Source organism: Oryctolagus cuniculus, chromosome 17, assembly GCF_051225735.1.
Source record: "Oryctolagus cuniculus isolate XC-2025 breed Fujian yellow rabbit chromosome 17, ASM5122573v1, whole genome shotgun sequence".
Classification (NCBI taxonomy): Eukaryota; Metazoa; Chordata; class Mammalia; order Lagomorpha; family Leporidae; genus Oryctolagus; species Oryctolagus cuniculus.
In genome coordinates this window covers 34,414,369-34,437,799 of record NC_142883.1, presented here as the reverse complement: position 1 = coordinate 34,437,799, position 23,431 = coordinate 34,414,369, and the positions used below count along the sequence as shown (strand labels likewise).

The 23,431-nt window shown below is 43.3% G+C and overlaps 1 protein-coding gene across 9 annotated transcripts in view; it reads left to right on the top strand.

The window, feature by feature from the left end:
• TRIM37 (tripartite motif containing 37) overlaps positions 1–23,431 on the top strand; it is a 171,610-nt gene that overhangs the window by 1,799 nt on the left and 146,380 nt on the right. For 6 of the 9 annotated variants that reach the window (XM_051824777.3, XM_089317264.1, XM_051824775.3 and 3 more), the window contains exons 2-4: positions 1,205–1,306; positions 14,477–14,517; positions 19,117–19,233. In XM_051824777.3, coding sequence (XP_051680737.3) covers positions 1,205–1,306; positions 14,477–14,517; positions 19,117–19,233 — 260 coding nt within the window. Of the gene's footprint in view, positions 1–1,187; positions 1,307–14,476; positions 14,518–19,116; positions 19,234–23,431 lie in introns of those variants that run through there. The other 3 variants (XM_089317265.1, XM_070060977.2, XM_089317267.1) reach the window with 2 other exon arrangements.

Sequence of the window (23,431 nt, the reverse complement as noted above, 5' to 3'; positions counted from 1 at the left end):
TAGGTTTCTCCTCAATTCCTCAGCTGAAAGTATTGTTAAGGTTTTTGTAAACTTAGCTTTGTTTAAAAAACACAAACAAAAATGGGGGGGGGGGAGAAAGGGAGGTTTTAATTCTCCTGGAATGGAATAAAACTAAATGTTAATGTAAAAATCTATACAGTAGCCATACATTTAATTATATGATTTCTTGTTATAACTTGTCAGTTACTTCTTAAATTGACTCAGTTGAGGCTTGCAAACAATGCTGTTTCTTCTATTTAAGTGATCTTTTTGTTGTTGTTGTGGGGTCATGGAATTGCCACCAAAATTTTCAATAGGGCAGAATCTCAGACTCAAATAAGTAATCTAGTTGGTTGCAGCATCGGGGCAGAAGTTCAGATTTCTGAATTCTGAATTAGTTTCTCTCTGGGTCAGAGTACAGTGCCATTAATTTAAGTATTGGTTTAAAAACCTTTTCCCTCTGAATTGTAAAAGCAGTTTACCCTGTTTGGGGAAAGTTCATAAAAGTAAACATTTCATATTGCATTTTTTTAACTCATATTGCATATTTTTTCTCTTACTGTTATACATCCTATCATTAAATCAAAAAATATTTCTAATGACCGTCATAATTAACTACCATATATTACTTATTTTTTTTAACTTCTTATTTGGGCTCTAAGTGGATTCTTGCCATTATAATTAATGCTTCAGTGAAAATATTTGTGCATTATTCTATGTTTGCATTTCATATCTTTTTCTTAGAGTAAAATCATCATGAAGCTTAGGAAAAAAAAAGTACATTTTCTAGGAGCTGTTCTGAGGTACCCAGGACTTTTACTGTTAGTCATGGTAGAGAATATAGTTAGAAATGAGATCTGATCAGCCCAAAATAAATGTAAATGTCAAGTTAATTATTGTTATTTATTTGGGAGGCAAAGAGAAAGAATTTTGGCTGAAGCCAGGAACCCAGTGAAGGCCTCCCAACACAGGAACCCAACCATGGGAGCCATCTGCACTGTCTCCCAGGGTCCACACCAGCAGGAAGCTAGAATCAGAACTCAGAGTTGGAAATGAACCCAGGTACACTGATATGGGACACACATGTCCTACCTGGTACCCTCACTGTTAGGCCAAATGCCTGCTTCCTGAACAAATTTTTAGCTTGCTTTTTATTCTTGATTTAGTAGCCTAATCTGATAGAATTTATGTCTTTTATTTTCAGAGCATTGCTGAGGTTTTCCGATGTTTCATTTGTATGGAGAAATTGCGGGATGCACGCCTGTGTCCTCATTGCTCTAAGCTTTGTTGCTTCAGCTGCATTAGGGTAAGTTGTATTTTTTTTTTAAGATGTGTTTAATGTATATATGGGATGTATTATAAGGATTAACCATTTGTATTGTCTTTTTTTTTTTTTTTTTAATAAAGATGATTTATTTGAAAGGCCGAGGTACAAAGAGAGAGGGAGAAACAAAGATCTTCCGTCCGCTGGTTCAACTCCCCAGGTGGCCGCAATGACTGGGGCTGGGCCAGGTTGAATCCAGGAGCCAGGAGCTTCATCTGCATCTCCAACATGGGTGCAGGGGCCCAGTTACTTGGGCCGTCTTCCACTGCTTTCGCAGACACATTAGCAGGGAGCTGGGTTGGAAGTGGAGCAACCAAGACTTGATCCCATGCCCGTACAGGATTCTGGCACTGCAGACAGCAGCTATACCCGCTATGCTACAATGCCGGGCCCTCTCTTATTTTATGTTTTTTGCCCTTATTTTAAATATCTATTAAATGAATGTTCCTCAGTAGATTGTCAGTCAGTATTTCTTAGTACTGTGAAGGTAAATAAACATGAAGTGACAACTGCTATGAAGGTTTTGACAATAGCTAGATGCCTCTGGAAACAAAGCTACTGTGATTTAAGTATATTTACATGATCAAATAAACTATACATTTAACAAATAATTATAAAGTGCATGCTTGGGTTGTGCTTGTAGCTGAGGGAGACTTAGGATTGCCTGCCTTGAAGGGGTTGAACCTCATGGAGGAAATGGATTTCAATTTTATATTGAAGAAAGTGCTGAAAGGTTCAGAAGGAGAGTGTGTGTATACATACACACACATATATGTATACACACACATATATGTATACATACACATACATATATATTTACTGGGTAAGATGGAGGAAAAAAAGCAGATAATGGTTTCAAAGGCAAAAGTATGAAATCATATAATTTTTTAAAAGATTTATTTATTTATTTATTTGAAAGAGTTACACAGAGAGAGAAGGAGAGACAGAGAGAGAAGTCTTCCATCTGCTGGTTCACTCCCCAACTGGACACAACAACCAGAGCTGCACCAATCTGAAGCCAGGAGCCTGGAGCTTCCTCTGGGTATCCCATGTGGTTACAGGGGCCCAAGGACTTGGGCCATTCTCCACTGCTTTCCCAGGCCACAGCAGAGAGCTAGATCGGAAGTGGATCAACTGAGACTCGAACCAGCGCCCATATGGGATGCCGGCATTGCAGGCGGCGTCTTCACTCACTACGCCACAGCGCTGGCCCCAAAAATTATATAATTTTTTAAAAAAAGATTTATTTATTTATTTGAACAGCAGAATTGCAGAGAGAGAGAAAGAGCTTCCATCCAATGGTTCACTCCTCAAATGGCTGCAACAGGTGGAGTTTGGCCGATCCAAAGCCAGAAGCTTCTTCCGGGTCTCCCACATGGGTGCAGAGACCTAATGACTTGGGCCATCTTCCAGTGCTTACCCAGGCCATAGCAGAGAGCTGGATCAGAAGTGGAGCAGCCAGGACTAGAACCAGCGCCTTTATGGGATGCCGGTGCTTCAGGCCAGGGTGTTAACTCACTGCACCACAACTCCGCCCCTTATTCATATTATTTTCTTAATCTGACTCTTTTTTTGGGGGGGAAGGGTGAGGTTCTGTTTCTTAATAGTTTAGCAAACTTATTACCAATAATTTGTTTTTTTGAGAGGGAGACAGATACAAACAGAAAGTCCATCTTCAGGTTAATTCCCTTAATATTCACAGTGGCTACAGTTGGACCAAGCCAGAGCTGGAAACTAGGAATCCAGTCCAGGTTTCCCATAGGGGTGGCAGGGCCCCAACTGTTTGAGCTTTGTTTCCTCAGCTACAGAATTCAGATGGCACGATCTGCTTCACTACAGTGAAAGAATATTAACGTGTTGAGAATGTTCAGATTTGTTTCTAACCTTTCTAGACCTGTCTTGGTTTCTGAAGGCATCATTCATTTGCTTTTCATTCAAGAATTATCAGCTGCTTGTCTATTTGGTGTCAAGTATTGACTTCTCAAAGATTTGACTTAACTGTTGAGATGTAGCTAACAACAAATGTTAGACACCAGTAAGTGTAATGAAGAAAAATAAAACTGAATAGGCTATAGAGTAGGGGCTTTGAGGAGGGAATGGGCAGGTTAGTAGCTACTTTGGATAGGGTAGTCTGGAAGATCTCTGAGGAGAAACTCTTGAGCAGAGATATGATTTTTATTTTTTTATTTTTTTATTTTTTTGACAGGCAGAGTGGACAGTGAGAGAGACAGAAAGAAAGGTCTTCCTTTTGCCGTTGGTTTACCCTCCAATGGCCGCCGCGGCTGGCACGCTGCAGCTGGCGCATCGCGCTGATCCGAAGGCAGGAGCCAGGTGCTTCTCCTTGTCTCCCATGGGGTGCAGGGCCCAAGCACTTGGGCCATCCTCCACTGCACTTCTGGGCCACAGCAGAGAGCTAGCCTGGATGAGGGGCAACCGGGACAGAATCTGGTGCCCTGACCGGGACTAGAACCCGGTGTGCTGGCGCCGCAGGCGGAGGATTAGCCTATTGAGCTGCGGCGCCAGCCGAGATCTGAGTTTAATGTGGAAGTAAGGAATATGAATATCTGGGGGAAGAAAATTCTAGGCAAACAGATTAGAAGGGGCAAAGACTCAGAAGTATGCTTGGTATGTTGAGAAATAGCACGAAAATCAGTGTGACTCCAGCAAAGTGAATGGTGGGGGTCGGGAAAAGAGATGAATTGAAGACATAACCAAGGATCTCGATAAAGATCTTCTACTTTTTTTTTTTAAAGATTTTATTTATTTTATTTGAGAGGTAGAGTTACAGATAGTGAGAGGGAGAGACAGAGAGAAAGGTCTTCCTTCCATTGGTTCACTCCCCAAATGGCTGCAACAGCCGGAGCTGCACCAATTTGAAGCCAGGTGCCAGGCGCTTCTTACTGGTCTCCCACGAAAGTGCAGGGACCCAAGGACTTGGGCCATCTTCCACTGCTTTCCCAGGCCATAGCAGAGAGCTGTACTGGAAGTGGCGCAGCCGGTACTAGAACTGGTGCCCACGTGGGATGCTGGCGCCACAGGCAGAGGATTAATGTACTATGCCATGGCACTGGCCCTGATCTTGCACTTTATCTTGAGTGTGATGGTAGTCATTGAAAGCTCTTTAGTGATATGACATAATTCATGTTTTAAAGATTTATCACTGGGGTTGGCGCTGTGGTATAGAAGGTTAAGCTGCCACCTGCAGTGTTGGCATCCTATGTGGGTGCTGGTTTGAGTCCAGGCTCTTCCATTTCTGATCCAGCTGCCTGCTAATACAACGCAGAAAGCAGCAGAAGATGGCTCAAGTCCTTGGGCCCCTGCACCCACGTGGGAGACCTGGAGGAAGCTCCTGGCTCCTGGCTTTGACCGATTGTTGCGGCCATTTAGGGAGTGGATAATGGATAGAAGATCTCTTCTTGCTCTCTTCCTTTCTCTGGATCAGTGACTACTATGTGAAAAGAAAACTTTAGCTTATGAGATGCTGTGCGAGATCAGTTAAGATATGTTTTACAGTGAAAGAAGAATGGTACTTTATACTGGAATGGTAACAGTAGAGCTGGTAAGAAATGGGGGAATTCTGGAAATGGTTTGAAGGTAGAGTCCACAGGATTTGCGTCCATATGGGATGTGAAGAAAGTTTTTTTTGAGCAACATGTATATGAATGAATGATTATCCCTTCTGAAATAGAAAAAACTTGAAGAGCAAGTTTGGGTAGCTAGAGATGTAAATGTTTTGTTTTTAAACATATCAAATTTGACATATTCCACATGTAGCCTGGAGTTTTTGGTAGCTGGGAATATGCATTTGGAGTTGGGGTAGGAGTGCTTAGACAAATGGATGTTACTATATTAGCATATTTATGATATGTAAAACCAAGAGATTAGATAAGACTACCCAGATTACCTCATGGGAAGAATTCTGGTACAATCAACATTTACAAGGTAGGTGGAAGTAGATGATTCAGCAAGGGATACCAAGAAGGGAACCATAGCTGAAGGCAGTAGAAATACAGTAAAATGAGATGTCTCAGAGTGGAAAACATTTCAAAGAGGAGCTGATTGATAATGTGCAAATCTTTGGTGAATAGTTTCAGTGTAAATGTGGGGATAAAAACCTGATGGGAATGCTGTGGCATAGTGGGTAAAGCCGCTGCCTGCAGCGTTGGTATGCCCTGTGGGCACCGGTTCTAGTCCTGGCTGCTCCACTTCCAATCCAGCTCCCTGCTATTGTGCCTGGGAAAACAGTGAAGAATGGCCCAAGTCCTTGGGCCCCTGTACCCACTTGGGAGACCCAGAAGAAGCTCCTAGCTCCTGGCTTTTGATCTGCTCAGCTCCGGCCATTGTGGCTGTTTGGGGAATGAACCAGTGGATGGAAGATCTCTCTGCCTCCACCTCTCCCTCTCTAACTCTGTTTTCTTTCTTTTTTTAAAGATTATTTATTTGAAAGGCAGAGTTGCAGAGAGAGAGAGAGGTCTTCCATCCTCTGGTTCACTCGCAAGATGGTCGCAGTGGCCAGAGCTGCGCCGATGCAAAGCCAGGAGTTTCTTCTGAGTCTCCCACGTGGGTGCAGGGCCCAAGCACTTGAGCCATCTTCTGCTGATTTCCCAGGCCATACAGAGAGCTGGGTCTGAAGTGGAGCAGCTGAGACTTGAACTGGCGTCCATTTGGGATGCCGTCACTGCAGGTAGCGACTTTACCTGCTGTGCCACAGCACCGGCCCCTCAAATAAGTAAATAAATCTTAAAAAAAAAAAAAAAAAAAAAACAACCTGATGGGAGAGAGTGAGAAGAAATAAGACACAAATGTAAAAAAAAAAAGTCCACTGGATTTTATTGTAAAGAGAGAAGGAAGGCACTATTGAAGGGAAATATTGGATGGCAACTTTTTTTTCTAAGATTTATTTTTGTATTTGAAAAGCAGAGTTACAGAAAGAGAAAGAAATATTCCAGCCATTGGTTCACTCCTCAAATGGCCACAATGGCCAGAGCTGGACTGATTTAAAGCTAGGAGCCAGGAGCTTCTTCCAGGTCTCCCTATGTGAGTATAGGGGCGCAAGTGCTTGGGCCATTTTCTGCTGTTTTCCCAGGCACAGCAGCAGAGAGCTGGATTGGAAGTGGAGTAGCCAGGACTCAAACTGGCACCCATATGGGATGCCAGCACTTCAAGCGGCAGCTTAACCCATTATGCCACAGTGCCGGCTCCTGAGAAGGCAACTTTTTTTTAAGGTTTTTTTAGTCAATCTGAACCAGTAAAGAGGCATTAAGTAATGATGCTGGAGAAATATGGGATAGATCCAGGAGCAAAGTCTTTGAGAAATTGGGTACCCCACCCTCACTAAATTGAAATTTTTTTGTGTGAATGTCTTCCCTTTTCTCACATTCCATTTCTGTTCATTTGACCATGGAGGTTTGTCTGTGATGGTCTGGATGTTTGTATGTTGAATAAAACAAAGTTCTCGTGAAGAGACTTGTCCAAAGTCACCCCGTAGCTGGTGACAGACTACAACTGGACTCGCCCAGGCTTGTGCCCTACCTATGGCTAGCTCGTGCTTCCAAACCACAAGGTGGGCTGTGTTTTCACTAGATCTCCCTCATTTAGTTATACTCAATTGATTCTCCCTCATGACTTGGTAATATTTTAAACATTTTCTCCATTTTTTGGCACTATCTTTCTCATCCAGTTTTCCCCTGTATTCAGTATTGATAGCACTATTTGTGTTTGCCTATGTTTATTGAGTTTATTTATTTTTTTTTTAATATTTATTTATTTGAAAGAGTTACAGGAGAGGTAGAGGCAGAGAGAGAGGTCTTCTATCCGCTGGTTCACTCTCCAGATGGCCGCACGGCTGGAGCTGTGCTGATCCGAAGCCGGGAGCTTCTTTCGGGTCTCCCACGTGGGTGCAGGGGCCCAAGGACTTGGGCCATCTTCTACTGCTTTCCCAGGCCATAGCAGAGAGCTGGATCAGAAGAGCAGCAGCCAGGACTAGAACCGGCACCCATATGGGATGCCGGCGCTTCAGGTCAAGGCTTTAACCCACTTGTGCCACAGTGCTGGCCCCTTGAGTTTATTTATTTATTTATTTTGCCAGCCATTTTAATTAGGTATATTTTTATACAATAAACTACACATTTAAAATATACAGTTTGATAAATTTTGAAATGTGTATGTACTTGTTAAACTACAACTATAGTCAGAATAATGAATATATTTGTTATATCCAAGTTTCCTTATGCCTCTTGGTAGTCCTTCCCTTCACTTGTCTTGTCTTTGGCCAACTGATATGCTTTCTATCACTGTAGATAAGTTTGCATTTTCTGAAATTTTATACAGGTGGCATCATATAGCATGCACTTTTATATGTCTGACTTTTTTTACTTAATAAAAAGCTTTTTCTTTGAAAGGCAGAGAGACAGAGAAATAAGACAGCGAGAGCTTTCATCCTTTGCTTCACTCTCCAAATGCCTGCAGTGGCAGGGCCTATACCAGGGCTGGAGCCAGAAGCTGGGAGTACAGTCTGGATTTCCCACATGGGTGGCAGGAGTCCATTTACTTGAGCCAACACTACTGCTTTTCAGGATCTGTGTAGGTGGAAGCTGCAAATAGGAGCCAGAACTGGGAATCAAACCTAGGCACTGCAATGTGTGACACAGGTGTCTTAAGCACTAGGCTAAATGCTCAATCCTAGCAAAAGTATTTTGACATTTATCCATGTTGTTGTACTCCTTTTTATTTCTGAGAATGCTTATGCCACAATTTGTTTATCCATTCACCTCTTGTTGGACATGAGATGCTTCCAGTTTTTTGTTAATTCTTAAAACACTTGTATGTACATTTGCATACAAGTCTTTGAATGGACTTAAGCTTTCTTTTCTCATGGGGTAATTAGTAATGTTATGGCTAGATTGTATGGTAGACGTATGTTTAACTTTTTAACAAATTGCCAAACTCCTTTTTTTTTTTTTTTAAGATTTATTTACTTATTTGAAAGGCAAAGTCACAGAGAGGCAGAGAGAGAGAGAGAGAGAGAGAGAGAGAGAAATCGATAGATCTGCTGCAATGGCTGGAGCTGGTCTGATCTGAAGCCAGGAGCCAAGAACTATGAGCTTCTTCTAGGTCTCCCATGTGGGTGCAGAGTCCCAAGCACTTGGGTCATCTTCCACTGCTTTCTCAGGTAAATTAGCAGGGAGCTGGATCAGTAGTGGAACAGCCAGGACTCACACCAGCACTGATAGGGGCTGCTGGCACTGAAGGAAGTGGCTTTACCCACTATGCCACAGCCCTGGCCCCTGCTTTTATTTCTTTTGACTGTATAGCTAGGAGTAGAATTGCTTTTTCAAATGGTAATTCTAACTTTCTTTTGTTAAATTATAAGAACTAGATATTGTGAAATTTTCCATTTTAACTGTTTTTAAGTGTATATATAGTTTGGCATTAAGTACATTCATATTGTTGTGCAGGCATCACAACTATCCATTTCCAGTACTAGTTTGTCATCCCTGACTGAAATTCTGCCCTTATTAAACAGTGACATCCTGTAACTCCCCTCCTATCCCCTTTTAACCACTAATCTACTTTCTTTCTGTTTAACTATTTTTCACATAAATGGAATCATAAAATATTTTGTGGGTTCTCTATTCTATTGGTTTCTATTTCTGTCCTGCAAGTATGACACTAGTTACTGTAGTTTTGTAGTATTCTTTAAGTGTGAGTTCTCAAACTTTATTTTTTCATGACAGTTTTGACTATTTGGGGCCTTTTGGGATTCCATATGAATTTTAGAATATTTTCTTTCATATCTTCAAAAAGTTGGGAATTTTATAGGGATTGAATTGATTTTTGTAGAGTGCTTTAGTTAGTATCATTTTAACAATATTACACTTTCCAATCCATGAACATGGTATGTCTTTTTATTTATTTGGGACTTCTTTGATCTCTTTCAGCAATGTTTTGTAGTTTTCCAGTGTGTCTTCCAATTCCTGAACTTTATTTTTTTTTTCTTTTTGATGCTATTGTAAATGTATTTGTAATTTCTTTTCTTGGGTTGTCCGTTGCTAATATATAGAAATAAAACTTTATGTATTTTTGCATATTGCAGCTGCTGAATTTATTAGCTTTAGCAGTATTTTGTGAAATCATGTCATTTGCAAACAGATTTTTTACTTTTCAAGTTGGGGGGGTGCCTTTTATTTCTTTTTCTTTATTGATTACTATGGCTGGAATCTTCAGTCTTATGTTGAGTAAATGTGGTGAAAGTTGACATCCTTGTCTTTTTCTTAATTTTAAGGGAAAAGCTTTTCATCTTTAACTATTGAGTATGATGTTTGTATGTTTGTGAATTTTTTATATGTAGCTTTTTTTTTTTTTTTTTTTTTGATATACAAAGTAGACAGAGAGAGAGAGACAGAGAGAAAGGTCTTCCTTTTTCTGTTGGTTCACCCCTCCAGTGGCTGCTGCGGCCGACGCACTGCACTGTTCCAAAGCCAGGAACCAGGTGGTTCTCCTGGTCTCCCATGCGGGTGCAGGGCCCAAGGACTTGGGCCATCCTCCACTGCCTTCCCGGGTCACAACAGAGAGCTGGCCTGGAACAGGAGCACCGGGACAGATTTTGGCACCCCGACTGGGACTAGAACCCAGGGTGCTGGCGCTGCAGGTGGAGGATTAGCCTATTGAGCCACGGCGCTGTCCTATATGTAGCTTTATCAGGTTTAGGAAATTCTCTTCTAGTTTACTGAGTATTTTTACCATGAAAGGATATTGAATTTTTTATTTTTAATTTATTTGACAGGTAGAGTTATAGACAGAGAGAGAGAGACAGAGAGAAAGGTCTTCCTTCCATTGGTTCACTCCCCAAATGGCTGCTACGGCCGGCGTACTGCGCCGATCTGAACCCAAGAGCCAGGTGCCTCCTCCTGGTCTCCCATACGGGTGCAGGGGCCCAAGCACTCGGGCCGTCCTCTGCTGCCGTCCAGGGCCACAGCAGAGAGCTGGACTGGAAGAGGAGCAACCGGGACTAGAACCTGGTGCCCATATGGGATGCCGGCACCGCAGGCGGAGGATTAACCTAGTGAGCCACGGCGTCCGCCCCCAGGATATTGAATTTGTTAAATGTGTTTTCTGCATAGTGAAGATGATCGTGGTGTTTTTTTCCTTTTCTTTCTTTCTTTCTTTCTTTCTTTTTTTTTTTTAAGATTTATTTATTTGAAAGTAAGAGTTACACAGAAAAAGGAGAGGCAGAGAGAGAGGTCTTCCATCCAATTGTTCACTCCCCAGTTGGCAGCATTGGCCGGAACTGCACCGATCCCAAGCCAGGAGCCAGATGCTTCTTCCGGGTCTCCCACGTGGGTGCAGGGGCCCAAGGATTTGGGCCGTCTTCTGCTTTCCCAGGCTATAGCAGGGAGCTGGATGGGAAGAGGAGCATCTGGGACTAGAACCGGCACCCATATGGGATGCCGGTGCTTCAGGCAGGGTGTTAACCTGCTGAGCCACAGCACTGGACCCTTTTCCTTCTTTTTATTCTGTTAATTTGGTGTGTTAATTTTATTTTTATTTTTTTGACAGGCAGAGTGGACAGTGAGAGAAAAAGACAGAGAGAAAGGTCTTCCTTTGCTGTTGGTTCACCCTCCAATGGCCGCCTCGGCTGGCACACTGCAGCCGGCGCACCGCGCTGATCCGAAGGCAGAAGCCAGGTGCTTCTCCTGGTCTCCCATGGGGTGCAGGGCCCAAGCACTTGGGCCATCCTCCACTGCCTTCCCTGGCCACAGCAGAGAGCTGGCCTGGAAGAGGGGCAACCGGGACAGAATCCGGCGCCCCGACCGGGACTAGAACCCAGTATGCCGGCGCCGCAAGGCGGAGGATTAGCCCATTGAGCCACGGTGCCGGCGTGTGTTACATTTAATTTTGTATGTTGAGTCATCTTTGTATTCCAGGAATAAATCCCATGTGGTCATGGTTTCTAATCATTTTAAAATGCTTCTGAATTATTTTGCTGTTTTTTTTTTATGGTTTCCTTAACATAATTTCTTTAGTAAGTATCTTTTTTTAAACTTTTATTTAATAAATATAAATTTGGAAAGTCCAGCTTATGGATTACAGTGGCTTCCCCCGCCCATAACTTTCCTCCCACCTGCACCCCTCCCATCTCCTGCTCCCTCTCCCATTCCATTCACATCAAGATTCATTTTCAATTATCTTTATATACAGAAGATCAATTTAGTATATATTAAGTAAAGATTTCAACAGTTTGCACCCACACAGAAACGCAAAGTGTAAAGTACTGTTTGAGTACTAGTGATAGCATTAATTTACATGTACAACACATTAAGGACAGAGATCCTACATGAGGATTAAGTGCACAGTGACTCCTGTTGTTGAATTAACAATTTGACACTCTTGTTTATGGCGTCAGTAATCACCCTAGGCTCTTGTCATGAGTTCACCAACTCTGATCTTTTTTAGACAAGGTCATAGTCAAAGTGGAAGTTCTTTCCTCCCTTCAGAGAAAGGTACCTCCTTCTTTGATGTCCTGTTCTTTCCACTGGGATTTCACTCGCAGGGATCTTTTATTTAGGGTTTTGCTGGAGTGTCTTGGCTTTCCATGCCTAAAGTACTCTCAGGGGCTATTCAGCCAGATCTGAATGCCTTAAGGGCTGATTCTGAGGCCAGAGTGCTGTTTAGGACTATTCTAATTTGAGGAATAAACTCACACAGCTCTTTTCTGTGGTTTACTCTTCAAATGTCCACAATAGCCAGAGCATGGAGACAGGCACTCGGTCCATTTCTTCCATGTGGGTGGTAGGAACCTAACAACTTGAGCTATTGCTTGTTGCCTCCTGGAGTGTGCATTAGCAAGAAGCTAAAATTTGTTGTGGATCTGGTCTTGAACCCAGGTACTCTGATATGGTCTGTATGTGTCTCAAGTGGCATCTTAACTGCACCAAATTTTGGTTGCAATAAATCTGTGTCTAATTTTTCATCGGGAGTGGGCATTTACCATAGTGGGTAAGATGCTTACATTCCAAACTGGAATGCCTGAGTTCAAATTCCTGCTTCTAGCTCCTGACTCTAGCTAGCTCCTTGCTAGTGCAAACCCTGGGAGGCAGCAGTTAGGTAGCTCAACTAATTGGGTTCTTGGTACTCACGTGGGAGTTCTCGAAGATGTTCCCAGCTCTTGGCTCCAGTCATGACCTGGCCTCAGTTGGTGCAGGCATTTGAGGAATGAAGTAGCAGATGGGGATTCTCTGTCTCTTTTGTTCAACAATTTTTTTTTTATATTTTTCATATAACCTTGTGAATGAGGTTGCGCAATACCTGTCTTCTAATTGTGATATCTCTTTGACAATCTTCCTGAAGAAATTGAAGGAATTTAATGAATATATATATATATTAAAGATTATTTATTTGAGAGGCAGAGTTACAGAAAGAGAGAGAGACACACAGAAGTTTTCCATCCTCTGGTTCACTCCCCAAATGGCTGCAGTGGCTGGAGCTGTTTTGGTCCAAAGCTAGGAGTTTCTGGGTCTGCTACATGGGTACGGGGGCCCAAGCACTTAGGCCATCTTAGGCTGTTTTTCCCAGGCCATTAGCAGGGAGCTGGATTGGAAGTAGAGCAGCTGGGACTTGAACTGGCACCCATTTGTGAGGCCGGTGTTGCAGGTAGCAGCTTTACCCACTATGCCAAAAAACACTGGTGCCAGTACCCGGATATATAAATTAATGAATTATGAAACTCTTTCAAGACTTTCAAGTTTTGTTGTATTGTTTCTTCATATTTTAGGTTTAACTTATTACATGTGCATAATGCATATGCCTCAGAACTAGTTTGCTTTTTAAATTTTTTTAAAGATTTATTTGTTTATTTGAAATTCAGAGTTACACTGAGAGAGGAGAGGAAGAGAGAGAGAGAGAGAGAGAGAGAGAGAGGTCTTCCATCCACTGGCTCAGTCCCCAGTTGGCCGCAATTACTGAAGCTGTGTTGATCCAAAGCCAGGAACCAGGAGCTTCCTTTGGGTCTTCCCACACAGGTACAGGAGCCCAAGGACCTGGGCCATCTTCTACTGCTTTCCCAGGCCATAGCAGAGAGTTGGATTGGAAATGGAGCAACCAGGACTTGAACCGGCACCCATATGGCATGCCAGCAGTGGCTTTACCCACTGTGCCACAGTGCCGGCCCCTAGTTTGCTTTTTAAAAATGAAATTTATGGGGCTGGCGTTAAGATGCTTTGTGGGATATTGGCATCCCACATTGGAGTACCGTGTTTGAGTCCTAGCTCCACTTCCAATTTCAGCTTACTGCTAATACCCTAGGAGGGAACAGATGATGACTCAAGTAATTGAGTCCCTGCTACACGTTTGGCTTCGGCTGTTGGTGTTGAGGTGAACCAGTGTGTGGGAAATTACTTTTTCTTTGCCGCTCAAAATATATAAGTAAATAAACACATTTAATTGTATCTTATACTTTCTTAGGGATTTTATGGTGAGTTGGTAAAAAGTAAATCATTATGATTCATTTTTGAGGGTAGAGTGACATGTCATTATTGTTTTGTGAAGATTAAATCTTCCTGATGAGAACTAAATAGTCCTAATAGAATCACTTCCTTTCCTATTAGGAACAACTTAACTATTTTTGGGATGAATTCTGTTTTTTTGAAGTTTATTCTCATTATGATTATCATGAGAGAGTTAGTGGCTGGCCTATAATTTCTTTAGGTGCCTCTAAAATTAATTTAGGCACTGGAGGGGCTGGCGCTGTGGTGCAGTAGGTTAAAGCCCTGGCCTGAAGTGCCGGCATCCCATATGTGTGCCAGTTCGAGTCTTGGCTGCTGCTCTTCCGATCCAGCGCTCTGCCTGGGAAAGCAGAAGAAGAAGGCCCAGGTCCTTGGGCCCCTGCACCCATGTGGGATGGCTCCTGGGTTTGGAGTGGCTCAGCTCCGGCCGTTGTGACCATCTGGGGAGTGAACCAGCAGATGGAAGACCTCTCTCTCTGTCTCTACCTCTCTTTGACTCTGTCTTTAAAATAGATAAATCTTTAAAAACAAAAAAACTTAGGCACTAGAGAATTAAACTCATTAAATCTAATTTACAAGTATCCAGTATATATACCGATTCAAGTACTCATGTGTTTACAATTAAAATCTGATTCTTTTGCCTCCTTAGCGCTGGCTGACAGAGCAGAGAGCTCAGTGTCCTCATTGCCGGTAAGTTGTTTTCTACAATTGTTTTTGAATTTAGAAAATAGTAGGGCAGTGGGGTCAGAGTGTGCCCCAGATTCATAAAGACAAGTTGATTCTGCAGTGCCACGTTTCTCTTATTTGTGACTGTAGTTGAATCAAAAATAAAAACATTCTGTTTAGTAACGGAAATGCAGAGAGTGACTTAACTGACTTAGAATATTATAGAATGGATTACATTGATATGGTTATACAGATGCCTGTTTTGGAAAATCATTATATAACTTAACTTTGGTTTTGTAATTAAAAAAAATTGTTTTTAAGTGTTTGTGGTTAAAAAGATCACTTAAGGGCCGGTGCTGCGGCTCAATAGGCTAATCCTCCGCCTTGCGGCGCTGGCACACCGGGTTCTAGTCCCGGTCGGGGCACTGGATTTTGTTCCGGTTGCCCTTCTTCCAGTCCAGCTCTCTGCTGTGGTCCGGGAAGGCAGTGCAGGATTGCCCAGGTCCTTGGGCCCTGCACCTGCATGGAGACCAGGAGAAGCCCTTGGCTGCTGCCATCGGATCAGCGCGGTGCGCTGGCCGCAGCACGCCAGCCACAGTGGCCATTGGAGGGTGAACCAACGGCAAAGGAAGACCTTTCTCTCTGTGTCTCTCTCTCTCTCTCATTGTCCACTCTGCCTGTCCAAAAAAAAAAAAAAAAAAAAAAAGACCAGTTAAGAAGACTAAATAAATAAAAAGTTTTCTGATACTTTTTTCATAAAATAAATTTTTCTGAAAAAATATTTAGGTTTATATCTGTTCACATTTTCCTATGCATTACTGATATCTATGCATGTATTTTTTTTTTAAGTGTTTTTTTTTTTTTTTTTGACAGGCAGAGTGGACAGTGAGAGAGACAGAGAGCAGGTCTCCTCCACTGCACTCCTTGGCCACAGCAGAGAGCTGGCCTGGAAGAGGGGCAACCAGGACAGAATCTAGCGCCCCGACCGGGACTAGAACCCGGTGTGCCAGCACTGCAGGCGGAGGATTACCCTAGTGAGCCGCGGTGCCGGCTGTGCATGTATACTTTTTAAAAAAAAATATTTATTTATTTGAAAGAGTTACACAGAGAAAAAAGGAGAGAGAGAGAGAGGTCTTCCATCCGCTGATTCACTCCCCAGGTGGCCGCAATGGCTGGAGCTGCGCCAATCTGAAGCCAGGAGCCAGGAGCCTCCTCCAGGTCTCCCACGTGGGTGCGGGGACCCAAGGACTTGGGTCATCCTGTACCGCTCTCCTACGCCACAGCAGAGAGCTGGATCGCAAGTGGATCAGCCAGGACTTGAACTGGCACCCGTATGGCATGCCTGCACTGTAGGCGGTGGCTTTTCCCACTGCGCTACAGCGTTGACCCCATGTATGCTTTTTCTTAAAACACACAAATGATATAATACTGTTTTGTAATTTACTTTTTTTTTTTTTTTGACAGGCAGAGTGGATAGTGAGAGAGACAGACAGAGAGAAATATCTTCCTTTTGCCGTTGGTTCACCCTCCAATGGCTGCCACGGCTGGCGCGCTGAGGCTGGCTCACCGCGCTGATCCGAAGGCAGGAGCCAGGTGCTTCTCCTGGTCTCCCATGGGGTGCAGGGCCCAAGCCCTTGGGCCATCCTCCACTGCACTCCCTGGCCACAGCAGAGAGCTGGCCTGGAAGAGGGACAACCGGGACAGAATCCGGCGCCCCAACCGGGACTAGAACCCGGTGTGCCGGTGCCGCTAGGTGGAGGATTAGCCTAGTGAGCCACAGCGCCGGCCTGTAATTTACTTTTAAAATGTAAAGTATGGTAGATATCTTTGCTTGATGTTGTGTATACATGGAGTCGTTTTGAGAATGTTTGAGTGTATGAGTATGCCTTGACTTATTTATGCCCATATTGAGAGATATTTAGATTGCTTCCACTTTGGATTATTTCAAATAATGATGCCAAAGTGCTCCTTTACACCCATTTTTCTTTTTCTTTTTTAATTTTTATTTTATTAAAGATTTACTTATTTATTCAAAATTAAGAGTTGCACAGAGAGAGAGAGAGAGAGAGACAGAGAGAGAGAGAGAGATCTTCCATCCGCTGGTTCATTCCCCAATTGGCTGCAATGGCCGGAGCTGTGCCGATCCGAAGCCAGGAGCCAGGAGCCAGGAGCCAGGAGTTTCTTCCGGGTCTCCCACGCGGGTGCAGAGGCCGAAGGACCTGGGCCATCTTCTACTGCTTTCCCAGGCCACAGCAGAGAGCTGGATTGGAAGTGGAGCAGCCGGGACTCGAACTGGCGCCCATATGGGATGCTGGCACTGCATGGTAGCTTTATCCGCTGCACCACAGCGCCACCCTCTTCTTCTTCTTCTTCTTTTTTTTTTTTTTTAAGATTTATTTATTTATTTGAAAGTCAGAGTTACATAGAGAGAGAAGGAGAGGCAGAGAGAAAGAGAGGTCTTCCATCTGCTGGTTCACTCCCCAACTTGCCGCAATGGCCAGAGCTGTGCTGATCTGGAGACAGGAATCACGAGCTTCTTCCAGGTCTCCCACGTGGGTGCAGGGGCCTAAGGACTTGGGCCATCTTCTACTACTTTCCCAGGCCACAGCAGAGAGCTGGATTGGAAGTGGAGTAGCCGGGACTTGAACCAGTGCCCATATGCTGGCACTGCATATGGTTCTTTATGCGCTATGCCACAGCGCCAGTCCTCACCCGTTTTTCTGGTATTGTTTACTTTGGTCACGTTAGCTTGTATTCTAGCCAGCACTATGAAATGGAACTTGCTGTAATGATTGAAATGTTCTATTCCTGCACTAAAACGGTAGTCACTATTGTGGTTATTGAGCATCTGAAATGTGGTCTGGTATAACTGTGATGAAATTTAATTTTTATTTAATTTTTTGTAAAGATTTTATTTATTTATTTGTGAGGTAGGATTATAGGGAGAGGTGGAGATAGAGAAAAAGGTCTTCCATCTGCTGGTTCACTCTTCAAATGGCCACAATGGCTGGAACTGTGTTGATCTGAAGGAAGCTAGAGCCAGGGTTTCTTACAGATCTCCCAGTGGCTGCAGGTGCCCAAGCACTTGGGCCTTCTTCCACTGTTTTCCTAGTCTTTCAGCAGAGAGCTGGATCAGAACTGTAGCAGTCAGGTCATTAGCTGGAGTCCATATGGGATGCTGGCACTGCAGGTGGAAGCTTAGCCTGCTATGCCACAGCGCCAGCCCGTTTTATTTAATTTTAATTTTTTAAAACATTTTTTAAAAAGATATTTTTATTTATTCAAAATGAGTGACAGAGAGGGAGAGAGACAGAGATAATCCAAATTTTAGTTCACTTCTTAAACGGCCGCAACAGCCCATTCTGGGCCAGCCTGATGCCAGGAACCGAAAGCTTCATTCCGGTCTCCTACGTGGGTGACAGGAGCCATGTTCTTGGGATATCCTTGGCTGCCTTCCCAGGCACATTAGCAGGTGGCTGGATAGGAAGCAGTATAGTCAGGACTCGCATTGGCACTTGGATATGGGATTCTATTGTCATATGGCAGCTTAACCTGCTGTGCCACAACACTGGCCCTTAATTTTCATCTTAATTTGAATAGTCCAGGGCCTGTGCTGTGGCGTAATGGGTAAAGCTGCCGCCTTTGGTGCTGGAATCCCATATGGGTTTTGGTTCGAGTCCTGGCTGCTCCACTTCTGATCCAGCTCTCTGCTATGGCCTGGGAAAGCAGTAGAAGATGGCCCAAGTGCTTGAGCCCCTGTACCCGCATTAGAGACCCGGAAGAAGCTCCTGGCTCTGGATTGGTGCAGCTCTAGCCGTTGCAGCCAAATAGGGATTGAACCAGCGGATGGAAGACCTCTCTCTCTGCCTCTCCTTCTCTCTCTGTGTAACCCTGACTTCTTTCTTTCTTTCTTTTTTTTTTTTTTTTTTTTTTTTTTTTTGACAGGCAGAGTGGATAGTGAGAGAGACAGACAGAGAGAAAGGTCTTCCTTCTGCCGTTGGTTCAGCCTCCAATGGCCGCCACGGCTGGTGCGTTGCGGCCGGCGCGCTGCGCTGATCCAAAGGCAGGAGCCAGGTACTTATCCTGGTCTCCCATGGGGTGCAGGGCCCAAGCACTTGAGCCATCCTCCACTGCCTTCCCGGGCCACAGCAGAGGGCTGGCCTGGAAGAGGGGCAACTGGGAAAGAACCCAGTGTGCCGGCGCCGCTAGGTGGAGAATTAGCCTATTGAGCCGCGGTGCCGGCCAACCCTGACTTTCAAGTAAATAAATACATCTTTAAAAAAAATAAAACTGTACAAAAAATGACAGGACATGACTAATATTTAAAAAAAAAACAACAAAATTTGAATAGTCTGATATAGCTAGTGACTGTCATTTTGAACAGTATAGTTTTAGACCAAAGGAGTTGAGGATTCAATCTGTAATCCACATTGTCAGTAATTATTTTGTTCACTTTTTTTTGTGAGTTAGTAATGTAAAAATAAGTTGTAAATCATTCTTTTCATTATAACTTTGTTATTTTAACAATGTTGTATGAGTCTGATTATGAGCTATATTTTGAGGAGTGTGTTTATTTTAAAGAATAATTTCAAGTTAAAATGTATACATGGATTTTCTCCTCAGTGCTCCACTCCAGCTGCGAGAACTGGTAAACTGTCGTTGGGCTGAAGAAGTCACACAACAGCTTGATACTCTTCAACTCTGCAGTCTCACCAAACATGAAGAAAACGAAAAGGACAAGTATGTCCTCAGTTTTTTTGATCAGTATTTAATGGGTTTTACCATACATTATTTTAATGGCACTATAATGGCATTTTCCTTTTATTTGTAAGTTAGTAATATATTACTAACATAGTTTTTGTTTATTAAAGATTAATTTATTTGGGAGGTAGAGTTATAGATTGAGGGAAACAGAGAGAAAAAGTCTTCCATCTCTGATTCATTCCTCAAATAGCTGCAATGGCCAGAGCTGGGCTGATCCAAAGCCAGGAGCCAGATGCTTTTCCTGGGTCTCACACCTGGTGCAGGGCCCTAAGCACTTAGGCCATTTTTTACTACTTTCCGCAGGCCATAGCAGAGAGTTGGATAGGAAGAGGAGCAGCTGGGATACGAACCATCACCTATATGGGATGCTGGCGCCGCAGGTGGAGGCTTAGCCCACTATGCTGCAGCACCAGTCCCCATAGTTTTTAATTTTTAACAATGTTTATTTTTTGTGTACACACATGGGACACACAAAGTACTGTGGTAATTTATGATGATACCAAGGAAAATGAGATAATGATTTCTGCTTCACTGTTTAATGGTGGACAGACTGATAATACAATGTTCAGTCATTTTGGGGAACATCCAGGGAAGCAAAATCTTTGGGGGACAGTGATTGAAGATTTATCATGTAATAAGGGTGGTTGTGGGGAGCAGATAAAGGAAGACTTAGTGAAGTGGTAGTAATTTTACAGGGAAAGAAGCTACAGTATGATTATTTGCAGGGCTTCACTGTCTGGCAATAATATAACAGTTGAATTAGAGGAGGTTCCAGTACTCTTGAGTGTTTAGAAATAAAGTCATATCTGTTTCTGTCTATTTACAACATGCTAAAACAAGAGGTTAGGACTTTAGGGGTTATTAGAAAACAATCTATATATTCATCATTGTGTTGAAGAAATAGAACTCTAAGAATGCAAGAGACTTAACACACTAATACATAATCAGAAATAAGACTGTTATTTCCACTACTATACTAGTTAAACAGGGCTCTTAAGATTTCCTGTTACTTCTAGGGTCTCAACCAAAATAATGATTAAATCACAATTCAGTCTTTTTTTTTTTTTTTATAGAACTTCTTAAGGATTTATTTTATTTATTTGAAAGGCAGAATTCTGGGGAGAGGGAGACACAGATCTTCCATCCACTGGTTCACTCCCTAAATGGTTGAGCCAGACTGAAGCCAGGAGCTAGGAGTTTTGTACCTCATCTAGGTCTCCCATGTGGGTGTAGGAGCCCAAGCACTTGCGCTGTCTTTCGTGGTGTCCCAGGTGTATTAACTGAGAGCTGGTCTGGAAGAGGAGCAGCCAGGACTTGAACTAGCAGTCTTATGGGATGCCACTGTTACAGGCAGCAGCTTTGCCTACTATGCCACAACCCTGGTCCTTAGAGTAACACGTTTGATAGATGAACACTGAATGATTTCTGCCATGTAGAGAAACATTACCTGTTTGGAAAAGCCCTTTACCTCTTGTTGGGCTTTTATTAGATTCTGTCTTGAAAGGAATGAAACTGCTACAGTTTGCTAATCTGCTGAAAGTACCTAGAGGCCACAGATTTTAAGAATTTTTCTGGTGAATTTCTACATTGTAAAAGCCATATTATAAACTTGGTGGTTTGGAAATCTTGCTAAATGAGCTTTCAGACATCTAATGTCCTGTTATAACTGTTATTAATTTCCTATTTGAAATTAAGATTACATATGAATCAGAAATATACAGTATAGACCTATTTACCTATTTTGTCTGAGCCTAGTGCAAGCCCTTCAAACGTGAAGTGCTTTTTTAAAAATATTTTCTTTTTATTTGAAAGGGAAAGATACAGATAAAGCTTCATTCTGCTAGTTCTCTCTCCAAATGCCTATAACAGCCAGGAGCCTGGACTGCAATCTGAGTCTCCCATATGGGTGCAAGAACTCAAGTACTTGGGGCAAGGTGCACATTAGCAGGAAGCTGGATTGGAAGGGGAAGATCCAGGACTAAAATCAGGCACTCTGATATGGGATTTGGTTGTCCTAAGTGGCAACTTAACCAGTTTTTGAAAGATGCAAGAATGTGTCTGCTTTATAGGCAAGACAAAACTTAATTAAAAAATTTTTTTCAAACCATAATATAAAATTTACCTTAACCATTTTTTAAAAGATTTATTTATTTATCTGAAAGGCGGAGTTACAGAGGAAGAGAGAGAGAGAGGTCTTCCATCTACTGGCCTACTGCCCAGATAGCTGCAATGGCCGGAGCTGGGCTGATCCGGAGCCAGGAGCTTCTTCCAGGTCTCCCATGTGGGAGCAAGGGCCCAAGGACTTGGGCCTTCTTCCACTGTCTTCCCAGGTCATAGCAGAGAGCTGGATCAGAAGTGGAGCAATCAGGACTTGAACTGGCACCCACATGGGATGCTGGCACTGCAGGTGGCAGCTTTTACCTGCTATGCCACAGCACCGCCCCAGCCATTTTTTTTTTTCGGACAGGCAGAGTGGACAGTGAGAGAGACAGAAAGGTCTTCCTTTTCCGTTGGTTCACCCCCTAATGGCCGCCGCGGCTGGTACGCTGCGGCTGGTGCACCATGCTGATCCGAAGCCAGGAGCCAGGTGGTTCTCCTGGTCTCCCATGCAGGTGCAGGGCCCAAGGACTTGGGCCATCCTCCACTGCACTCCCGGGCCATAGCAGAGGGCTGGCCTGGAATAGGAGCAACTGGGACAGAATCCGGCGCCCTGACCCGAACTAGAACCCGGGCTGCCGGCTTAGCCTATTGAGCCACAGCGCTGGCTCCCAGCCATTTTTAAGTACAGTTCTATAGCGTTAAATATGTCCCCAGAACTTTTTCAGTTTGGAGATCTGAAACTATACCCATTAAACAAGTGAATAGTTTCTTGTCCCACCAGCCCTTCACTTCAACCACTGTGATTTCTGTTTCTGTGAGTTTGCACTAGATACTTCATTTAAGTAGAATTATACACTTAGCATAATGCTCTAATGGTGCGTGTCAGAATTTTCTTCCTTTTTCATGCTGAATAATATTTCATTGTATGTGTCCACCACATTTTTTTTTCCATTCATCTGTCAATGAACATTTGAATTCTGTTGTGAATAATGCTGTTATGAACATGAGTATTTACGTCTTTGAGACTATACTTTGAGTTCTTTTAGATGTATATCCAGAAGTGGAATTACAAGATCATGGGATAGGGGCCGGCGCTGTGGTATAGTGGGTAAGGCTGCCACCTTTAGGACCGGCATCCCAAGTGGGTTCCGGTTCTAGACCCGGCTGCTCCGCTTCCTAGCCAGCTCTCTTCTGTGGCCTGGGAAAGCAGTAGAGGATGGCCCAAGTCCTTTGGCCCCTGCACCTGCATGGGGGACCTGGAAGAAGCTTCTGGCTCCTGGCTTTGGATCAGCTCAGCTCCAATTGTTGCGGCTGTCTGGGGAGTGGACCAGCGGTTGGAAGACCTCTCTTTCTCTCCCTCCCCCTCCTTTCATCTCCCTCCCTCCCTCCCTCCCTCCCTCTCTCTCTCTCTCTCTCTCTCTCTTTCTTTCTCTCTCTGTGACTCTCCTCTCTCTGTGTAACTGTGACTTTCAAGTAAAATAAATAAATCTTTAACCAAAAAGATCATAGTATCATATTTTTTGTTTTTTTGAATCTGTATTATTCAGTGTCTATATAATGTTGTCATTCCATCCATAGTTCACAAGGGTTCCACATTCTCATCCTGGCCAGTATTTTTTTGTCTTTTTGTTTGTTTGTTTGTTTTAAGAATTAATCAATTTATTTATTTGAAAGAGTTGCAGAGGCAGAGGCAGAGAGAGAGATATGTCTTCCATCGCTGGTTCACTTTCTAGATGGCCAGAGCTGGGCTGATCCGAAGCCAGGAGTCAGGAACCTCTTCCGGGTCTCCCATGAGGTGGAGCATCTGGGACTCAAACTGGTGCCCATATGGGATACCAGCACTGCAGGCAGCAGCTTTACCCTCTATGCCACAGTGCTGGCCCCATGTTTTTTATCTTTTTGATAACAGCTGTCTTAATGGGTATGAAGTTTTGACTTAGATTTCCCTAATGCTTATTGATGATAAATATCTTTTTTATGTTTGTTTGCTACTTGTATATCTTTTGGAGAAATGTGTATTCAAGTCCTTTGCCCAGTTTTAAATTGGGATTTAAAAAAATTTTTTTAAGGATTT